The sequence below is a fragment of the Triplophysa dalaica genome, chromosome 10 (assembly GCF_015846415.1).
Source record: "Triplophysa dalaica isolate WHDGS20190420 chromosome 10, ASM1584641v1, whole genome shotgun sequence".
In the NCBI taxonomy this organism is placed as follows: Eukaryota; Metazoa; Chordata; class Actinopteri; order Cypriniformes; family Nemacheilidae; genus Triplophysa; species Triplophysa dalaica.
Window position 1 is genome coordinate 17,215,013 of NC_079551.1, and position 18,893 is coordinate 17,233,905.

The 18,893-nt window shown below is 41.3% G+C and overlaps 2 protein-coding genes and 1 pseudogene across 2 annotated transcripts; all 3 read right to left on the reverse strand.

The window, feature by feature from the left end:
- Positions 1–5,351: 5,351 nt before the first annotated feature.
- LOC130430596 (beta-1,3-galactosyltransferase 2-like) lies at positions 5,352–7,692 on the reverse strand. The gene is made up of 2 exons (XM_056759740.1): positions 7,553–7,692; positions 5,352–6,794 (listed from the first exon to the last, which is right to left on the reverse strand). The coding sequence occupies exons 1-2, from the start codon at positions 7,582–7,584 to the stop codon at positions 5,837–5,839; spliced, it is 990 nt and encodes a 329-aa protein (XP_056615718.1). The 5' UTR covers positions 7,585–7,692; the 3' UTR covers positions 5,352–5,836.
- A 1,593-nt stretch (positions 7,693–9,285) lies between these two features.
- Positions 9,286–13,458, reverse strand: LOC130430592 (beta-1,3-galactosyltransferase 1-like). The gene is made up of 2 exons (XM_056759737.1): positions 13,390–13,458; positions 9,286–10,565 (listed from the first exon to the last, which is right to left on the reverse strand). Exons 1-2 carry the CDS (start codon positions 13,425–13,427, stop codon positions 9,434–9,436), a joined length of 1,170 nt encoding a protein of 389 aa, XP_056615715.1. The 5' UTR covers positions 13,428–13,458; the 3' UTR covers positions 9,286–9,433.
- Positions 13,459–15,449: 1,991 nt separating this feature from the next.
- On the reverse strand, positions 15,450–16,453 carry LOC130430674 (beta-1,3-galactosyltransferase 2-like; annotated as a pseudogene).
- Between the last annotated feature and the right edge of the window lie 2,440 nt (positions 16,454–18,893).

Here is an 18,893-nt window from a genome sequence, read left to right on the forward strand (position 1 = left end):
ACTAGAATACATAAAAACATATGCAAGATTTTACAGATTAGAGATGTAACTTTGACATGACTGCGATCTCTGTGTCAATACTTGCTAATAATTTAAGGGGAAGATATTAATGTATGAAGTTAAGGTTGTGGTAAAAACAGACTACATTATTTTAAACGTAGAATAAACGTAACAAGTAGGTTCACATGACTTTAATGGGAACGAGGATACAGAGAAAATGCAAGAATTCTGAATTTAAACCGTAGGGCTATGTCAGTGCTTTGTTTCATTTCATCATGTGTCTGTCACATTTGGACAAGGAGAGAACCCAAACGCAGGCAGACAGATGGTTGTGTCATGAATCTCAAATGGGAACCCAATTGCAGGCAGATAGGACAAGGCAGATGAAGGGGTTAACAGATTTATTAAACAATGACAAGACTATAAAACACAAAACAAAACCCACGCGGGGGAAAACAGGAGCAGGAATATAGATTACAAAACAAACAAGGACACGGACTAACTAAACTATAAAAGCAAAACACTAGAACAACAATGACTAAACTCACTCAGACTGGGGAACACGAAACAGGAACAAGGAACATCCAAATAGGCAACAAGGAAGGTATAAACAGCTACAGCAAGGGTAAGACATACAACAACGTCAAACCTCAAACAATGAACGCGCACAGGACAATGAAACATGAGGATTCTTATAGGGAAGATAACAAGAGGGAACAGGTGCAAGGGATTACAATCAAGGAAGGCTAATCAACACAAACTAGGGAACAGGAGGGTAGGAACGTTGACGAGACAAGAGAGAGATGAAATCGTCTCTCTCCCACATGAAACAGAGGATTCTGTATGATTCCACCTCTAAACCAAGAAATACCTGACAAGGAGAGGTGGAACCATGACAGAACCCCCGCCTTAAGGAGCAGCAACCTGATGCTCCTCAAAGGCACGAACAAGACAAGGCAGACTGAGACAAAGACAAGATCAAACAAAACATGGAAAACAAGACTAGGGGCAGACAGGCAAGGACAATGAGTGGATTAGGGTGGGACAATAAAAATAATAGACAAGGGAGGGGGGGTGGAGGCAAACAAGAACACATCGGGGGAAGTCCAGAAGGGGGAGGGCTGGGAGGGGAAGTCCTAGCCCTGGGGAACGCGCCAGAGCGCGGAGCCCCAGGGGGCTTGACAGGGCTGGGCGCCGGCTGATGGGCCGGCTGGACAGGGCTGGGCGCCGGCTGACGGGCCGGCTGGACAGGGCTGGGCGCCGGCTGACGGGCCGGCTGGACAGGGCTGGGCGCCGGCTGACGGGCCGGCTGGACAGGGCTGGGCGCCGGCTGATGGGCCGGCTAGACAGGGCTGGGCGCCGGCTGAAGGGCCGGCTGACCAGGGCTTGACTTCGGCGGCGGCTGGGCGGCCGGGCTTGACTTCGGCGGCGGCTGGGCGGCCGGGCTTGACTTCGGCGGCGGCTGGGCGGCCGGGCTTGACGGCGGTCTCTGCTTGACCGGGCTTGACGGCGGTCTCTGCTGGACCGGGCTTGACGGCGGTCTCTGCTGGACCGGGCTTGACGGCGGTCTCTGCTGGACCGGGCTTGACGGCGGTCTCTGCTGGACCGGGCTTGACGGCGGTCTCTGCTGGACCGGGCTTGACGGCGGTCTCTGCTGGACCGGGCTTGACGGCGGTCTCTGCTGGACCGGGCTTGACGGCGGTCTCTGCTGGACCGGGCTTGGTGCCGGTTGCTGGACCGGGCTTGGTGCCGGTTGCTGGACCGGGCTTGGTGCCGGTTGCTGGACCGGGCTTGGTGCCGGTTGCTGGACCGGGCTTGGTGCCGGCTGCTGGACCGGGCTTGGTGCCGGCTCCTGGACCGGGCTTGGTGCCGGCTCCTGGACCGGGCTTGGTGCCGGCTCCTGGGAGGAATCTGCGGCCGGGCTGGACGCTCGGACCGTCCCCTCCCCACGGCGCCCCCCCAAAAAATATTTGGGGTTTGACACCACCGGACTCGGGACCACCGGACTCGGGACCACCGGACTCGGGACCACCGGACTCGGGACCACCGGACTCGGGACCACCGGACTCGGGACCACCGGACTCCCAGCTGCCCTCCGCTGCCTCTTCTTTTTCAGCCGACCCACCCGTCTGGTGGTCGGCTGAAGGAAGGAGGTGAAGGGCTCTGCTGGTTCGGGGTTGGAGGCCTCAGAGGAAGACCCCGAAGAATTTCTTCTCCCCCGTTTGCCCCGGAGACCAGATGGTGGTGGAGAGACTGCAGAGGTTGAGGGGGAGGGAGTGGTGATGCCCATAACCCCGACCTGCAGGGTACGACCCTCCGGGATAGCGACCAGCGGAGATGGAAAACAGGACTGAACTGGGACCCTGGACTCCGACCTATTCGTGGCATACCGCCACACGACATCGAAGTCCAGCGGTCTCAGCATCCTCATCTCCGCTGGCGACAGAGGATCCCTGAGGCCGCGGCTGAACAACACCGCCAACTCCTCCTCCCCAAAGACCACCTCCTCTGCGGCATCGAGGAACCTATCGACGTAGGTCCCCAGGTCGTCGTTACCTTGACGGATACCGCAGAGGTGGCGTGCCTGGCGGGACCGCAAGCAGTTCGTCTTGACTGCCTGCTGGGTTCGGTATGGCGCGTTCATTCTGTCATGAATCTCAAATGGGAACCCAATTGCAGGCAGATAGGACAAGGCAGATGAAGGGGTTAACAGATTTATTAAACAATGACAAGACTATAAAACACAAAACAAAACCCACGCGGGGGAAAACAGGAGCAGGACTATAGATTACAAAACAAACAAGGACACGGACTAACTAAACTATAAAAGCAAAACACTAGAACAACAATGACTAAACTCACTCAGACTGGGGAACACGAAACAGGAACAAGGAACATCCAAATAGGCAACAAGGAAGGTATAAACAGCTACAGCAAGGGTAAGACATACAACAACGTCAAACCTCAAACAATGAACGCGCACAGGACAATGAAACATGAGGATTCTTATAGGGAAGATAACAAGAGGGAACAGGTGCAAGGGATTACAATCAAGGAAGGCTAATCAACACAAACTAGGGAACAGGAGGGTAGGAACGATGACGAGACAAGAGAGAGATGAAATCGTCTCTCTCCCACATGAAACAGAGGATTCTGTATGATTCCACCTCTAAACCAAGAAATACCTGACAAGGAGAGGTGGAACCATGACAGTTGAGGGGTTAACATGGGTATTTGATGCAACACAAAACACTACAAAACAGGCAAAACAAACCCACAATGGGGAAAACAAGACTGGATAATATTAAATACAGAAACAAGGACACTGACTCACTAGACTAGAAAATAAACACTGGATACAAACACTAAACTAACACTTACTTGACAATGAAACAGGAACAAGGAACAAGGTCTAAGGATACACATTCAGGAACAGCAAAAATCTAATATATCACACAGCCAAGGGAGACCATACAGGTATATCCACAATGAACGAGCACAGGACAATGAACACGAGGATGTTTTAAAGGGAGACATACAAAGGATAATTCACAAGTAACAGGTGCTGGGGATTAAGCACTCAGGGAAAGCTGACGAGGAACGAGAGGGGCGGGGCCATAGACGAGACACAAGAAGGCGCATGACAGCCAATATCAAAGCCTTGCCATGTCCTTCTCACACAAAACACGTGATACTATCATGGTTCTACCCCAAGGCTGGAAGAGCCTGAACAGTGCTCTTGTCAAAAGTGTCATTCAAAGAAAGCTATTAAAAGTTGTGACAGATACCAAAGATGGGATTGCGATGAACTGCAATATCGTAAAGAGATAAAGCAGCGCAAGAGAACCCGTGAATTCAGTGTCAATGCCAGATGAGAGGAGCCACTGCCGATGAGCGCCCTTTAAAGCAGATTTGACTAAAGTGAGCAGTTTTATCAATATTAGCAGACGGCTTCAGCGGGACCATACAACACACCAATTAATCCTGTTGATGAAAGCCGATGGGAAAACTTGGCTATTAACTCAAGATTTGCGAGTAGTTAATCAGTTAATCATACCACTCGCACCAATTGTACCTGATGTTCTGACTGTTCTGTAACATACACGCATAAGTATTTTACAGTAATTGATTTGTGTGCAGCTTTTTTCTCTATACCACACCCAGAGACTCAGCCTTTGTTAGCTTTTACATTTAAAGGGCAACAATAATCGTGGAAACGCCTTGCACAGGGATATACGGACTCACCTGCTGTTTTTTCTGCAGAAGTCCACAGAACTTTGGCCAAAATGACTGATTTGCCTTCAACAGTGTGTGTGCTTCAGTTTGCAGATGACATCCTCGTGTCAGGGGAGACAGAGGAGGACAGTGAGAAAGCATCTTTAATTATTTGCAATTTACTAGCTGCAACTTGCTTAAAGCATCGAAAGAGAAACCGCAATGGGTCAAAACTAAGGTGACCTATTTGGAACATGTGCTGATGCAGGGTCTCAGAGCAATATCCAAAGACAGGGTCCAGCTGATCAGAAATGTTAAGTCCCCACGAACAGTGCAGCAGCTCCAAAGCTTCCTTGGACTGATTAACTTTTGTAGACCGTGGATACCTGACTGCGCGATTCATAATAGGCACCTGAGGGGTTTGATCGATCACAAAACTCTGTCAAACACACCACTGAAGTGGATTTTGTTTTAGACTAAAATTCGGCTCAAGCTGCAGAGTACTAAAACTGTTGTATTTCCAGTCCATCAGTGACTCATTTGGCCATATTTTTGTTTTTGATGGTAAGTTAAAAAACAACACAAGAATATGACAGACAATGGTTCATGTGAATGACTTCTATAACTGCCTATTACTTTAGAAGTATTTAAACAAACTGATATTTCTCAGGTAGTTACGCCTGGCAACTTCATGGTCAGCTTAGCAGCATTGTTTGCATGGCATGCAAAACTCAAGGCGAATGTTTTGCCGTGACCTTGTGAAAACATGGAAGAACTTCAAAAAAGGACTGAATTTAGATGTTTAGATGGTGGTCTCCTCAATCCCAGTTTGAGTTTTAAAAAGATTGCAGTATTGCAGTAGGAAGTCCTTTTCAAGACGGAACCAACCAAGTTATCACTGATTGGAAAATGTTTTATTGTATTTATTGTTTCACTTGATCCATCTTGAATGAGAACTGGTTAGGTGATACAGACAGAGTTTTCATGTTTATTTTGGCCATCGTCTCAGATAGCAGTGCCAATAAACGCTGCAAATGTAACCGGTTTCACAGTGTAGATTGTGGACACAGTAAAAGACAATCATAACTTTTGACTTTTATTCACATTTAGTGAAACAGTACCATATGGTCCCATCGGTCATATAGTAATATATAGAAATGTAAATTCTACATAGAGGTGTTTTACATATCAAAGTTGTGTTATTGTTTCTTTAGGAACAGGGCATCTCCTTAGTTCAGCATGCAAATTTACCTAAGAATCCACACAAGCACACACAAAGCCCCGTTTAAACCTGGTATTGACATCCATGAGATTCAATCATAAATCAACTTACGGCATTTCCAATGAAATTCACCCTCGACTGGTTTATAGACATATAGTAATACACTGTGAAACTGTATGTGGTGCCTTTAAAATGTATGCATAGGTGATCACACAAGATGCATTTTTAGATGCTTACTATACATAAACATATAAGTGTCTCACCTGATCACTTTTGATCAAATAATGGATAATACCAGGTGAAACGGACATATATGGTTCTGTAACCTGAGCCTTGAACTAAAAATACTTTTTTCTTTCTTTCAACAACATGCAAATTCAATATTTTGCATCCAGAACGTCAGCAGGGTGTGCTGGTGGAGTGGATGTCTGTCCAATAGGAAGTCAGCTGAGTCGAGTTGTATGTAAGTATTGCTATAAGTCTGGAATATAAACAGCGATTGTACTGAAGTGGTTTGACGACAAACTGACGCATATTTGGTGGTTTTTTAGGGATAATACCCAAACGCTTTAGACACATGCCGAGATACGCATCCTCTATAAATATGGGTCTGATGTGCAGCGAAACACGTACAATCTTCTCTGGTAGGTCCATTGAAAAGATGTAACACATGCCCACAGGATATGGAGGAAATCGGGATCTGGGATAGACATCGTGAGGGAGATAAAACTTGCTGGCTGGATCTCTCAGGACGCTGTTGCCTGACAATATGAGGCCAGTGATGTAGTTCCTTTGCAGTGTTTTCAGATTTACAAGCATGTTGATAAGGTTTTTGATGTTGAGGATGACGTCTGCGTCCACCTTTACGGCGTAAGATGCCTGCGGACACTTTGTGCTCAGCCATTCCATCATTACCATGGTTTTAATTGTTAAATTCCTATACGAGTCCCTGAAGTTACTCTGCAGCAGGTCTTGGTACCGCTGGTTTTCTATTTGAAGTTGGTTCTGCAATGTCTCATCGGTTCCACTCTGTGAGCCCAGAAGAAACAGAACCAGGACCACCTTGTCCCTGACCAACTCCTCACTTCCCCACGTCTTTCTGATGGCGTCACGTGCTTCAAAGTTCCCGGGGGCCACAGGCACGACGACCACCATGAAGGGCTTATAATCTTCGCACTTCTCAGGCTGGTCCATGATGAATGTGTATTTTTGGGGGTAAGCAACATGGTAGTACCCTACTTTTTTCGGCAACCTCCACAGCTTTCTTTTTTCAAGGGTAACAATGGTGAAACACAGGAGTAAAACATTTCCCAGAATCAGGAGACTGACCAGTAGCCAAGTCTTGTAGAGCATCTGTCTGCAAAACATCAGTTACATCTTTTAAACGATTATGAACGATTATGAACTTCTGTGTACTAAATTATTAGTCATCAAATGTATGACTTATTTACTGCGTCCCGTTCTGGCCGTAATTATCAAAAGATTCTTAAGATCCCATTTAGGGTTCTTTGGATAGCACAATGGATTATCCAGAGAACTTCTAGAGACCGATTTAGTTCTTTGAGAAACTTAAATTGGGCTTCCTTAATGGATCCCTATAAAGAGATATAAAATAAAAAATTCTTTAATCCTTTACTCTCAATAATCTCATTCCAAACCTGACTTTCTTCTTCAAAACAAAAATGAATAAATAATAACGTAAATAATAACGTAAATAATGCTCGTAACCAGACCCCATTGACTTCCATTGTATGGACACAAAACCATTAAGACACTTGTCATAATATCTTCCAAATACACGAGCCATATACAGCTTTTAAGCAACATGATGGTGAGGGATCATAGAATTTCATTTTTTAGTGAACTATTCCCTTAAATATGAACTTCCTAAGATGATTATTAGTTAACAAATTGCGTTGCACCATTGAAGTAAATAAACAAATGCTTTGATTTCGGCCATTGTGCCGAGAGAATTGAATGCTCTAGAACAAAATCGTAGTACATATTCCTAATGCAAATTTTAATCTTTACTAAAATCACAGATTATTACAGACGGTCATCTACTCAAAGTTCCTCAAAGCCATTGGACTTGATACTTTTACAATGTTTACATACCTTATCTTTCTCTGGAAGTAAGAGAGATACATATCCGTCCAGAATTCACCATAAGTCTCATCTGCCACCTGTCAGCTCCTCCTCCAGGGAGTGAGGTAGTCTTTCTTTCTTGCTCTTGACCCATTGGCTCTTTTAAAAACCATCTGGTGTCGCTTATTTGGACTCACTTTGCTACTAAAAACTGTTGTATTTCCAGTCCATCAGACTCATTTGGCCATATTTTAGTTTTTGATGGTAATTTACAAACAACACAAGAATATGACAGACAATGGTTCATGTGAATGACTTCATGTGAATGACTTTTAGATCATTATTAGTGCCTGGCAACTTCATGGTCAGCTTAGCAGCATTGTTTGCATGGCATGCAAAACTCAAGGCGAATGTTTAGCCGTGACCTTGTGAAAACATGGAAGAACTTCAAAAAAGGACTGAATTTAGATGTTTAGATGGTGGTCTCCTCAATCCCAGTTTGAGTTTTAAAAAGATTGCAGTATTGCAGTAGAAAGTCCTTTTCAAGACGGAACCAACCAAGTTATCACTGATTGGAAAATGTTTTATTGTAGGGCCTTGTCACGTGAATTATAACGCGTGGAGGTTGGTTAAGGGTTAATGGCTGTGAAACTTGGCCATGTTTCACTTGACCCATCTTGAATGAGAACTGGTTAGGTGATACAGACAGAGTTTTCATGTTTATTTTGGCCGATGTCTCAGATAGCAGTGCCAATAAACGCTGCAAATGTAACCGGTTTCACAGTGTAGATTGTGGACACAGTAAAAGACAATCATAACTTTTGACTTTTATTCACATTTAGTGAAACAGCACCATGTTTACCTATATATGCAAAACATCACCGTCCATTTATCCCTCTTCCCATGGCCATGACAGACTTTAAATACGCTTTCCGTTCTGTTAATCGGACCATGCCATTATTCAAATAAAACTTTACTCACTCATTGACATTAAAGAACGACGGATACATAAAGGTTGAAAAGAAAACAAATCACACTAAATGAGACAAATTTCCACATTAGCTTTTTAGGGAAATATAATGATGGAGCACAAGCAAAACAGCAAACATACATTAACATGAGACCAAATCAAATTATAAGTCTGATACCTCAAGGTGGACAAAAGTGAAAATTCAATTATTTCCTCTGTAGTTGTTTCCTATTTAAATCCCTTTTGTTTCTGTGTTCATTGCCGGATTGTTTTTGCCAATTCATGTTGTTTAACGGTTATCGTATTGTAACTCTTAGCCTTGTTCCACCCTCTTTTAAGAAGTGTTTGGATTTTGTTTGTTTTTTAATTCTTCAGTTTGTTCCGCCTCGTGGGAAGTGTTTAGTTTTATAATAAGTATTTCCTGTTTTGTTTTTTGTTCATAGAAAATAAAAACTTTAATGTTCTGGTTCTGGTGATAACGTGTTAAACATAATGGTGCAGAGTGCTTGAATATTTAAGAAGTAGCTATTTTTTCTTTTGCAAGTAATCAAAAAGCAAAAGGAGGACATAAGAAACGTTGAATATCAAAATGTAAGAAAATCAATTTGAATTGTTGAATGCTGATAAGGATGAAAAATCCTTTGTACAGTAATTTACACAATTGACTCATAAATCTTTTTTGCTTAATTTTTATTTCCTGACCCGTTCAGGCATAACAACATTGTTGACGTAATCACATGAATGTTGTTCATTTAACATTATGAAGAGTCTCAAAAATTGGGTCTTTGCTAAAGTAACTAAAAAACAGAAATATTCTGAAAAAATGACAAACTCTCTTACCCCAGTGGTAACACTTACCCCTGGAGGCTTCGCACAAATTTAAGTAATGTACAGTACAGACAAGCATTAAATGACCTCTTCAAACAGAAGCTTGATTCCTTTCACACAGACCTCTTAACATCATTCCAGATGTCAATTAACTGCTTAGGAGAACTCAGGATTGTTGTGATGACCCTCAGACACTCCTCACGTTGGTATTTGCCCAAATAGGCTTTGAATTGAGAAGGATCTGGGGGACTTGAGGGTTCAAGTCCTAACCGCTTTATACAAGCGCCCACATATGCGTCTTCGATGTTGAAGGGCTTTATGTCCTTAGAAACCTCAACTAATTTTGGGGGAAGATCATTGGAGAAAACATATCCCATCCCCAGCAAGTATGTGGGGTAGTTTGGTTCTGGGTAAAGATCCACTGGCACGTACCATTTTGAGTTTTTGCTTCTGACAACAGGTCGGTTCCACATCACCATGCCTGTGATGTAGTTCTGTTTGGGTGTTTTGGGGTCCAACAGAAGGGTCATTAAATTCTCAAGGTTTAAAAACATGTCAGAATCGATCTTCATGCCGTAAGATGCTTGAGGGCAGCGTGTGGCCAACCAGTCCATAATCACCATCGTCTTGATGGTCAAGTTGATGTACGTGTCCATAAAGTTGCTTTGCAGTAGGTCTCCATGTTGTCGGCTCTCTTCCTCTAACTCTTGTTGTGTTTTATTACTATCAGCTCCACCGGGCAAACCCACCACGAACAGAGTCATAACTGATTTTCCCTGGACATTGGTCTGTGTCCCCCAAGTGCTCCGGATGGCTTTCCTAGCCTCCAGTTGTTGGGGGGCCACAGGGACCATCAAAACCAGAAATGGGTTCTGCTTGAGACATGTATCAGGTTCATCCAGGATGAATTGATAGTTGTGTGGATAAGCTTCATGATAATGTTCTGAGGTTGTGTTACTTGTCACAGCAACTGTGGTAGTTTGTGTGGTTCTTGTGTGTTGTGTGGTGGCTGTATGTTGAACTTGCTTGTCATGATGGAGATTGAGAGGAGCTTTTATTTCTATATAATTGGACTGTATCTTTTTGACCAAATTTTTATACAGAGCGATCGGGTTCATAGTCGGCATTTGAGAGACATAAAAGATGTTCACAACAGCCAACAATACAAATGCCAACACACTTAGCAGTATGAATCTTTTTTTAATGTAACTTCTGCATGATACCCTGTCCTGGACTATCTCGGATCTAAGAGAGAAAGTAAACAAAAAGTTTAATAAAAATGTAAACTCTTCAATGTTAAGTCAAGCATTTCTATAACAGTTCGAAAAAACATAACAGTCCAAAAAACAACGCTATAACTCAGGGGTATCCAATGTCAGTCCTGGAGGGCCACAGTACTAAAGAGTTTAGCTCCAACTTGGCTCATCACACCTGTTTGGAAGTTTCTAGACTGCTTTCTAGTCCAGGACTGACTTTGGACACCCCTGCATAACCAGTTATTCCACTCTCAAATGTCCGTTCCGTGACGGAGTGTCTGTTTTTGTTTTGGTCCGTATGACCCCGCTCACTGATGATTTACCTCTGAAACGAGCTGCTGACTGAGTTGTATTTGCAAACAACAAAACCACTCCAAACGTATAAATGATCAGATAAACTTACAGTGTAAGAGTTTATGCTTTCCATTACACTCCTGTAAGTGTCTGGCAACTCCTGTGACAAAGAGTCTGAGGAGGGGCTGGGAGAAACCCTCACCAATATTTTGAACGTTGGAATTTTGAAGGTGTAAATGTTAAATACAGCTTCTTTAACTTCACTAAAAGGAGTATCATCTAAACTCTTAACCCTTAAATGCATACCTCGCGTGACTCAGGGCTTCATTGACTCCTCGGATTAATTTTCTACACTTTAAACCCGGATAAATTGGCAAAACTCAAATATTTTTGAGTTTTAGAGAAGTTTATGTTGAATTTAAGCAACAATATTTCATATTGTTTTTATTAAAAACAATAATAACCACAAACAAAGCATTCATTTTAAAAGAAGGGTTGTTTATTTTGTCTTAGCAGGTTAGCAAGTTTTTAATAAGGAATAATGTTAATAATAAAAAAAAAATGTGGAAATTTCCTCACAGCACATCCCTTATGAATACAACCGATTACTTTTCGGAGTGGTGTAGCCACTTTGGGTGGCAACGGCACACCCTGGCACACTTTGGCTAAAAATAAATGCAGATTTTTTTATCAATTTTAAATTAACCCTTTGGCGCGTTTACGATCACACCTGTTTGATTAGAATATTCTGCGCTTTTTGCCGGTGTGGTGCCGAATTTGGACTCCCTGCCAGATTACAACTCCCCTATTCCCCACTAACATTAGTTGTTAGGGTTGGGTGTGGGGGGGTTAGGATTTAGGGTTAGTTGTGGGAGAGGGGCTAGGATTAGCGAATCCCAATCAAAGTCTAAGAGGGGAGTCGTAATCTGGCGGCGGGTGTAAATTAGGCACAACACCGGCACTGAGCCAGAGACAGACTTACTCAATCCTATCACATATCACAACTATGCAGTGTTTTCAATCACATAATGTTTATTTTAGGCTTCATACATTTAAAGTCACGTGCTGTAAATGCGGCACAAACAAACATGACAGCGCCCCCTTATAACTGTTAACTCAACTAACGCGATCATTATAAAAGTGTTTAATCAACAAAATACATTCATAAACACATATTTGACAGTCGAATATCAGATAGTTCATATCATATTTAACAAGTTTGTGAATATTTCGAATGAAAAAGAAAAATTACGTAAATGCAATACATCAGCCATAATGCAGCTGTGTGTCTATCACATGATAAGCAGTACCGCGTCGCCATGAAAATATTAAAGTGATACGATCTAACGGTTGCCTTGAAAAAAAACTCACGCCATTTTTTTTAAACTTTCGTGTGGTAGGGTTTTAATAAAAAAAATGTCTACTCGTGCTATTGTTGTTTACTTACAACATTTATTCATTTTAATTATTTTTGTAAAAAAAGCATTCGGACAGTCAACCAATCTGCATTCTGCAAACACGAACTGACTCACCTGATCCCACCCTAGCAGGCTGGGAGAAGTTTGCCGCTTGCATAGAGTCCTTGACTGAACGTTGCTAGCTAGCAATATGTCGCAGAGATCCCTGCTTAATTTTTTTTAGCAAAAAACCCAGCTTCATGGATAGCCGGACACAAGGCCTAATGTTACGTTTGAACGAGAGCTCACGAAAACACTGGACCCATATGACATAATTGAATAATTCAAGGTCAGGCCAAGCCGTCTGCCAATTTGAGGCATTATTCACGGTACGGTTTATGTGTTATGGCATTGTTGTTGTTGTTGAATGTAATGAAAAGTTATATTTGATCATTTATAAAATATAAACTGTATATAGTTCATATGGATATGTGGCGAGTTAAGTTTTACACATCAGCCCAGTGTATTCTGTAACATTATATTCAGAGTTGGGTTATTTTCACTCTAATAAAGAATAATATTCTTTTCACGGTTAATAAAGGTGGCACACCCAGTTGTTTAAATGCACACCCAGAGTCTCTTTTCTGTCTACGCTACTGACTTGTTGTATTCATATTTCAGACATTAGTTGTTGCACAACAGTCAGTTGTAACAAGCCTCGATAAACCATCAGAATCCTTAAAAAAATCATTTTGGTCAGACCAGCCCAGCACTATTTTGCATAATTTGAGCCGTTGAGATATCCAACAGTGTTAGATAAAAATCCTGGTTCACTAAAAACCCGAATATGTAACAAAGATTGGCGAAACACATTTAAGGATGAAATCTTTATGTCAATTTTACAGATCTATCTACAGGATGATATTTCTTCTGTAGAACAATGTAAAATGTTGATTAAAATATTAGATTTTTCAAGGTAATATTTTTTATAGCCACAAAGTTACAAGTTACAAAATTTCTTTCTCATTACACTATTTAACTAATAGCTAATTATTTATAATCTACAATTATAGATGAATTGATAGATTTAAAGAATTCATATTATGATTTTAAGTAACTCACTTCATCCAGGCACTTTCTTTTGAGATTTTTACCTCCATGTCCAAGTGTTAGTCAACCAGCAGCTAATCTAACAGCATTTCAACATTAGAAAATTATAGGTGCTCTTCTATTGCAATTTGCCCCTCCTCCTATTCTCTGGAACAGGTGTTTTTTGAAATTGGATTGGCTAAAAGGCAGCAGGACTTGTTTTATCATTACATAGCCTAACTAGAGTTAAGTGTCTACCCTGCAGCAAGAGCTGAGTGATGATGACAAAAATCACAATTATTTAACATTTACTTATTGAGTTTATAAACAATGTGTTTATTAAAAAATGATAAATAGAAAATAAATAAAGTAATTAAATGCATACAATAAAAAGAACATATAAATATAATACATTAAAAAGTACGTAAAAAGAAATACGATCAAATATTTTGTTTACCAGCCCAGCTCATTGAGAACTCCTTAACATACACATGTTAGTAACTTCCTTTATGTGAATAAACATACTTGGCAGGTGTATTGGCGTTTAGGGAGGGACAAGAATGCATTATGTCAATGAAAGAGGAGCATTATGGGTTTATTTCTGTTTCTATTTATGCATTTGGCAGACGCTTTGACTATGTATAAATGTTAATGTAAAATGTATATTTAGCTGGGTGTCTACTTTACGATTTATATTTAATGCATTGACATCACGTTTTCCTTGGAGAATGCCCCCTCAGTCGAAGGGGTTGGTTGTGTCTGAAAGGCAGCTGACATGTGCCCCGCTGCCCAATCAGGCAATGCTAAGACAACCACAGTGCATCCGGAAAGTATTCATAGCCCTTCACTTTTTTCACATTTTGTTACTTCACGGTGTTATCTCAAAATGGTTTGAACATGTACATAAATAGTAACAGCCTTAAGTATTTTTGAGTATGATGCTACGCCCAGTCAACAATTTGATCTCACAGTGATCCCAGCCTGAGCTCCCAGGACACTCATATGATGTGGTCACAATGTGAGGTCACAGCGAGATAAAAGTGTAACCTTACAGCGCACTCACTGTGTACTCATACTGTGAGCTCACAAAATACTCATACTGGGGTCACAATGTGAAGTCAAAGCGAACTAAAAGTGTAACCTCACAGCGCACTCACGGTGTGCTCAAACTGTGGTCACAGGCTACTCATGTGCTCATACTGTGGTCACAGCCTAATAATGTGTGCTACGATACGGGAGACAGAAAGGGCGGAGCTGAGAGACGACAGGTGTCCTGCTTTCGTCTCACACCTGTCGTCTCTCAGCCCCGCCTTTTCTGTCTCCCGTATCTTGCCCTTAGGTGTCTAATATCTGTCCCCTCCCTTTTGTAATTATTCCCTCGTTAGTTGTTTCCTTCTTAAATCCATTTTATTTCTGTGTTCCTTGTCGGAATGTTTTTGCCAATTCATGTTGTTTAACGGTTATCGTATTGTAACTCTATCTTAGCCTTGTTCCACCCTCTTTTAAGAAGTGTTTGGATTTTGTTTGTTTTCAATTCTTCAGTTTGTTCCCCCTCGTGGGAAGTGTTTAGTTCTGCTTTTAGTCATAAGTATTTCCTGTTTTGTTTTTTGTTCATAGAAAATAAAAACTTTAATGTTCTGGTTCTGGTGATAACGTGTTATATGGTGCAGAGTGCTTGAATATTTAAAAAGTAGCTATTTTTTCTTTTGCAATTAATCAAAAAGCAAAAGGAGGACATAAGAAACGTTGAATATCAAAATGTAAGAAAATCAATTTGAATTGTTGAATGCTGATAAGGATGAAAAATCCTTTGTACAGTAATACTTTACACTATTGACTCATAAATCTTTTTTGCTTAATTTTTATTTCCTGACCCGTTCAGGTGTAACAACATTGTTGACTTAATCGCATGAATGTTGTTCATCTAACATTATGAAGAGTCTCAAAAATTGGGTCTTTGCTAAAGTAACTAAAAAACAGAAATATTCTGAAAAAATGACAAAAACTTACCCCTGGAGGCTTCGCACAAATTTAAGTAATGCACAGTACAGACGAGCATTAAATGACCTCTTCAAACAGAAACTTGATTCCTTTCACAGAGACCTCTTAACATCATTCCAGATGTCAATTAACTGCTTAGGGGAACTCAGGATTGTTGTGATGACCCTCAGACACTCCTCACGTTGGTATTTGCCCAGATAGGCTTTGAATTGAGAAGGATCTGGGGGACTTGAGGGTTCAAGTCCTAACCGCTTTATACAAGCGCCCACATATGCGTCTTCGATGTTGAAGGGCTTTATGTCCTTAGAAACCTCAACTAATTTTGGGGAAGATCATTGGAGAAAACATATCCCATCCCCAGCAAGTATGTGGGGTAGTTTGGTTCTGGGTAAAGATCCACTGGCACGTACCATTTTGAGCCTTTGTTTCTGATGACAGGTGTGTTCCACATCACCATGCCTGTGATGTAGTTCTGTTTGGGTGTTTTGGGGTCCAACAGAAGGGTCATTAAATTCTCAAGGTTTAAAAACATGTCAGAATCGATCTTCATGCCGTAAGACGCTTGAGGGCAGCGTGTGGCCAACCAGTCCATAATCACCATCGTCTTGATGGTCAGGTTGATGTACGTGTCTATAAAGTTGCTTTGCAGTAGGTCTCCATGTTGTCGGCTCTCTTCCTCTAACTCTTGTTGTGTTTTATTACTATCAGCTCCACCGGGCAAACCCACCACGAACAGAGTCATAACTGATTTTCCCTGGACATTGGTCTGTGTCCCCCAAGTGCTCCGGATGGCTTACCTAGCCTCCAGTTGTTGGGGGGCCACAGGGACCACCAAAACCAGAAATGGGTTCTGCTTGAGACATCTATCAGGTTCATCCAGGATGAATTGATAGTTGTGTGGATAAGCTTCATGATAATGTTCTGAGGTTGTGTTACTAGTCACAGCAACTGTAGTAGTTTGTGTGGTTCTTGTGTGTTGTGTGGTGGCTGTATGTTGAATTTGCTTGTCATGATGGAGATTGAGAGGAGCTTTTATTTCTATATAATTGGACTGTATCTTTTTGACCAAATTTTTATACAGAGCGATCGGGTTCATAGTCGGCATTTGAGAGACATAAAAGATGTTCACAACAGCCAACAATACAAATGCCAACACACTTAGCAGTATGAATCTTTTTTTAATGTTACTTCTGCATGATACCCTGTCCTGGACTATGTCGGATCTAAGAGAGAAAGTAAACAAAAAGTTTAATAAAAAATGTAAACTCTTCAATGTTAAGTCAAGCATTTCTATAACAGTTCGAAAAAACATAACAGTCCAAAAAACAACGCTATAACTCATGGGTATCCAATGTCAGTCCTGGAGGGCCACAGTACTAAAGAGTTTAGCTCCAACTTGGCTCATCACACCTGTTTGGAAGTTTCCTGACTGCTTTCTAGTTCAGGACTGACTTTGGACACCCCTGCATAACCAGTTATTCCACTCTCAAATGTCCGTTCCGTGACGGAGTGTCTGTTTTTGTTTTGGTCCGTGTGACCCCCGTCCACTGATGATTTACCTCTGGATTTAGGGTTAGTTGTGGGAGAGGGGCTAGGATTAGCAAATCCCCATCAGAGTCGTAATCTGGCGGCGGGTGTAAATTAGGCACAACACTGGCACTGAACCAGAGACAGACTTAATCAATCCTCTCACACATAACAAATATGCAGTGTTTTTAATCACATAATGTTTATTTTAGGCTTCATACATTTAAAGTCACGTGCTGTAAATGCGGCACAAACAAACATGACAGCGCCCCCTTATAACTGTTAACTCAACTAACTCGATCATTATAAAAGTGTTTAAACCATTAAACACATTCATAAACACATATTTGACAATCGGAATATCAGATAGGTCGTATCATATTTAAAAAGTTTGTTAATATTTCGAATGAAAAAGAAAAATTACGTAAATGCAATACATTACATTTACATTTGGTCATTTGGCAGTCGCTTTTATCCAAAGCGACTTACAGTGCACTTATTACAGGGACAACCCCCCTGGAGCAACATGGAGTAAAGTGTCTTGCTCAAGGACACACTGGTGGTGGCTGCTGGGATTGAACCAGCAACCTTTGATTTACCAGTTCAGTGGTTTAACCCACTAGACCACCATCTCCATCATCAGTCATAATGCAGCTGTGTGTTTGTCACATGATAAGCAGTACCGCATCGCCATGAAAATATTAAAGTGATACGTTCTAACGGTTGCCTTGAAAAAAAACTCACGCCTGGGAATTTTTTTAAACTTTCGTGTGGAAGGGTATGTAAAAAAATGTATACTCGTGCTATTGTTGTTTACTTACAACATTTGTTCATCTTAATTATTTTGGTAAAAAAAGCATTCGTGACCCCACCCTAGCACCCTGGGAGAAGTTTGCCGCTTGCATAGAGTCCTTGACTGAACGTTGCTATCTAGCAATATGTCACAGAGATCCCTGCTTAGTTTTTTTTTGCAAAAAACCCGGCTTCATGGATAGCCGCACACAAGGCCTAATGTTACGTTTGAACGAGAGCTCACGGAAACACTTAACCCATATGACATAATTGAATAATTCAAGGTCAGGCCAAGCCGTCTGCCAATTTGAGGCATTATTCACGGTACGGTTTATGTGTTATGGCATTGTTGTTGAATGTAATGAAAAGTTATATTTGATCATTTATAAAATATAAAATGTATATAGTTCATATGGATATGTGGCGAGTTAAGTTTTACACATCAGCCCAGTGTATTCGGTAACATTATATGCAGAGTTGGGTTCTTTTCACTCTAATAAAGAATAATATTCTTTTCACGGTTAATAAAGGTGGCACACCCAGTTGTTTAAATGCACACCCAGAGTCTCTTTTCTGTCTACGCTACTGACTTGTTGTATTCATGTTTAAGACATTAGTTGTTGCACAACAGTCAGTTAAAACAAGCCTCGATAAACCATCAGAATCCTTAAAAAAATCATTTTGGTCAGACCAGCCCAGCACTATTTTGCATAATTTGAGCCGTTGAGATATCCAACAGTGTTAGATAAAAATCCTGGTTCACTAAACACCCGAATATTTTACAAAGATTGGCGAAATACATTTAAGGATGAAATCTTTATGTCAATTTTACAGATCTATCTACAGGATGATATTTATTCTGTAGAACAATGTAAAATGTTGATTAAAATATTAGATTTTTCAAGGTAATATTTTTTATAGCCACAAAGTTACAAGTTACAAAATTTATAGATTTAAAGAATACATATTATGATTTTAAAAAACTCACTTCATCCAGACACTTTCTTTTGAGATTTTTACCTCCATGTCCAAGTGTTAGTCAACCAGCAGCTAATCTAACAGCATTTCAACATTAGAAAATTATAGGTGCTCTCAGTGCCGGCCCGAGCCTCTTGGGGGCCCTAAGCAGAATTTGATTTGGGGGCCCTTTCCCAGCAAGCGGAGTCACCTGTGCTTGAAGATTATTGACACAAATGTCACGCTATAATTTTACATTA

Excerpts from the sequence above, each read along its gene's own strand:
- LOC130430596 (XM_056759740.1), bottom strand. The coding sequence starts at position 7,584 with ATGTATCTCTCTTACTTCCAGAGAAAGATAAG. Across the intron at positions 6,795-7,552 it reads TACTTCCAGAGAAAGATAAG|ACAGATGCTCTACAAGACTT; the intron begins GTATGTAAACAT and ends GATGTTTTGCAG.
- LOC130430592 (XM_056759737.1), bottom strand. The coding sequence starts at position 13,427 with ATGGAGGTAAAAATCTCAAAAGAAAGTGCCTGGATGAA. Across the intron at positions 10,566-13,389 it reads AAAGAAAGTGCCTGGATGAA|ATCCGAGATAGTCCAGGACA; the intron begins GTGAGTTACTTA and ends TTTCTCTCTTAG.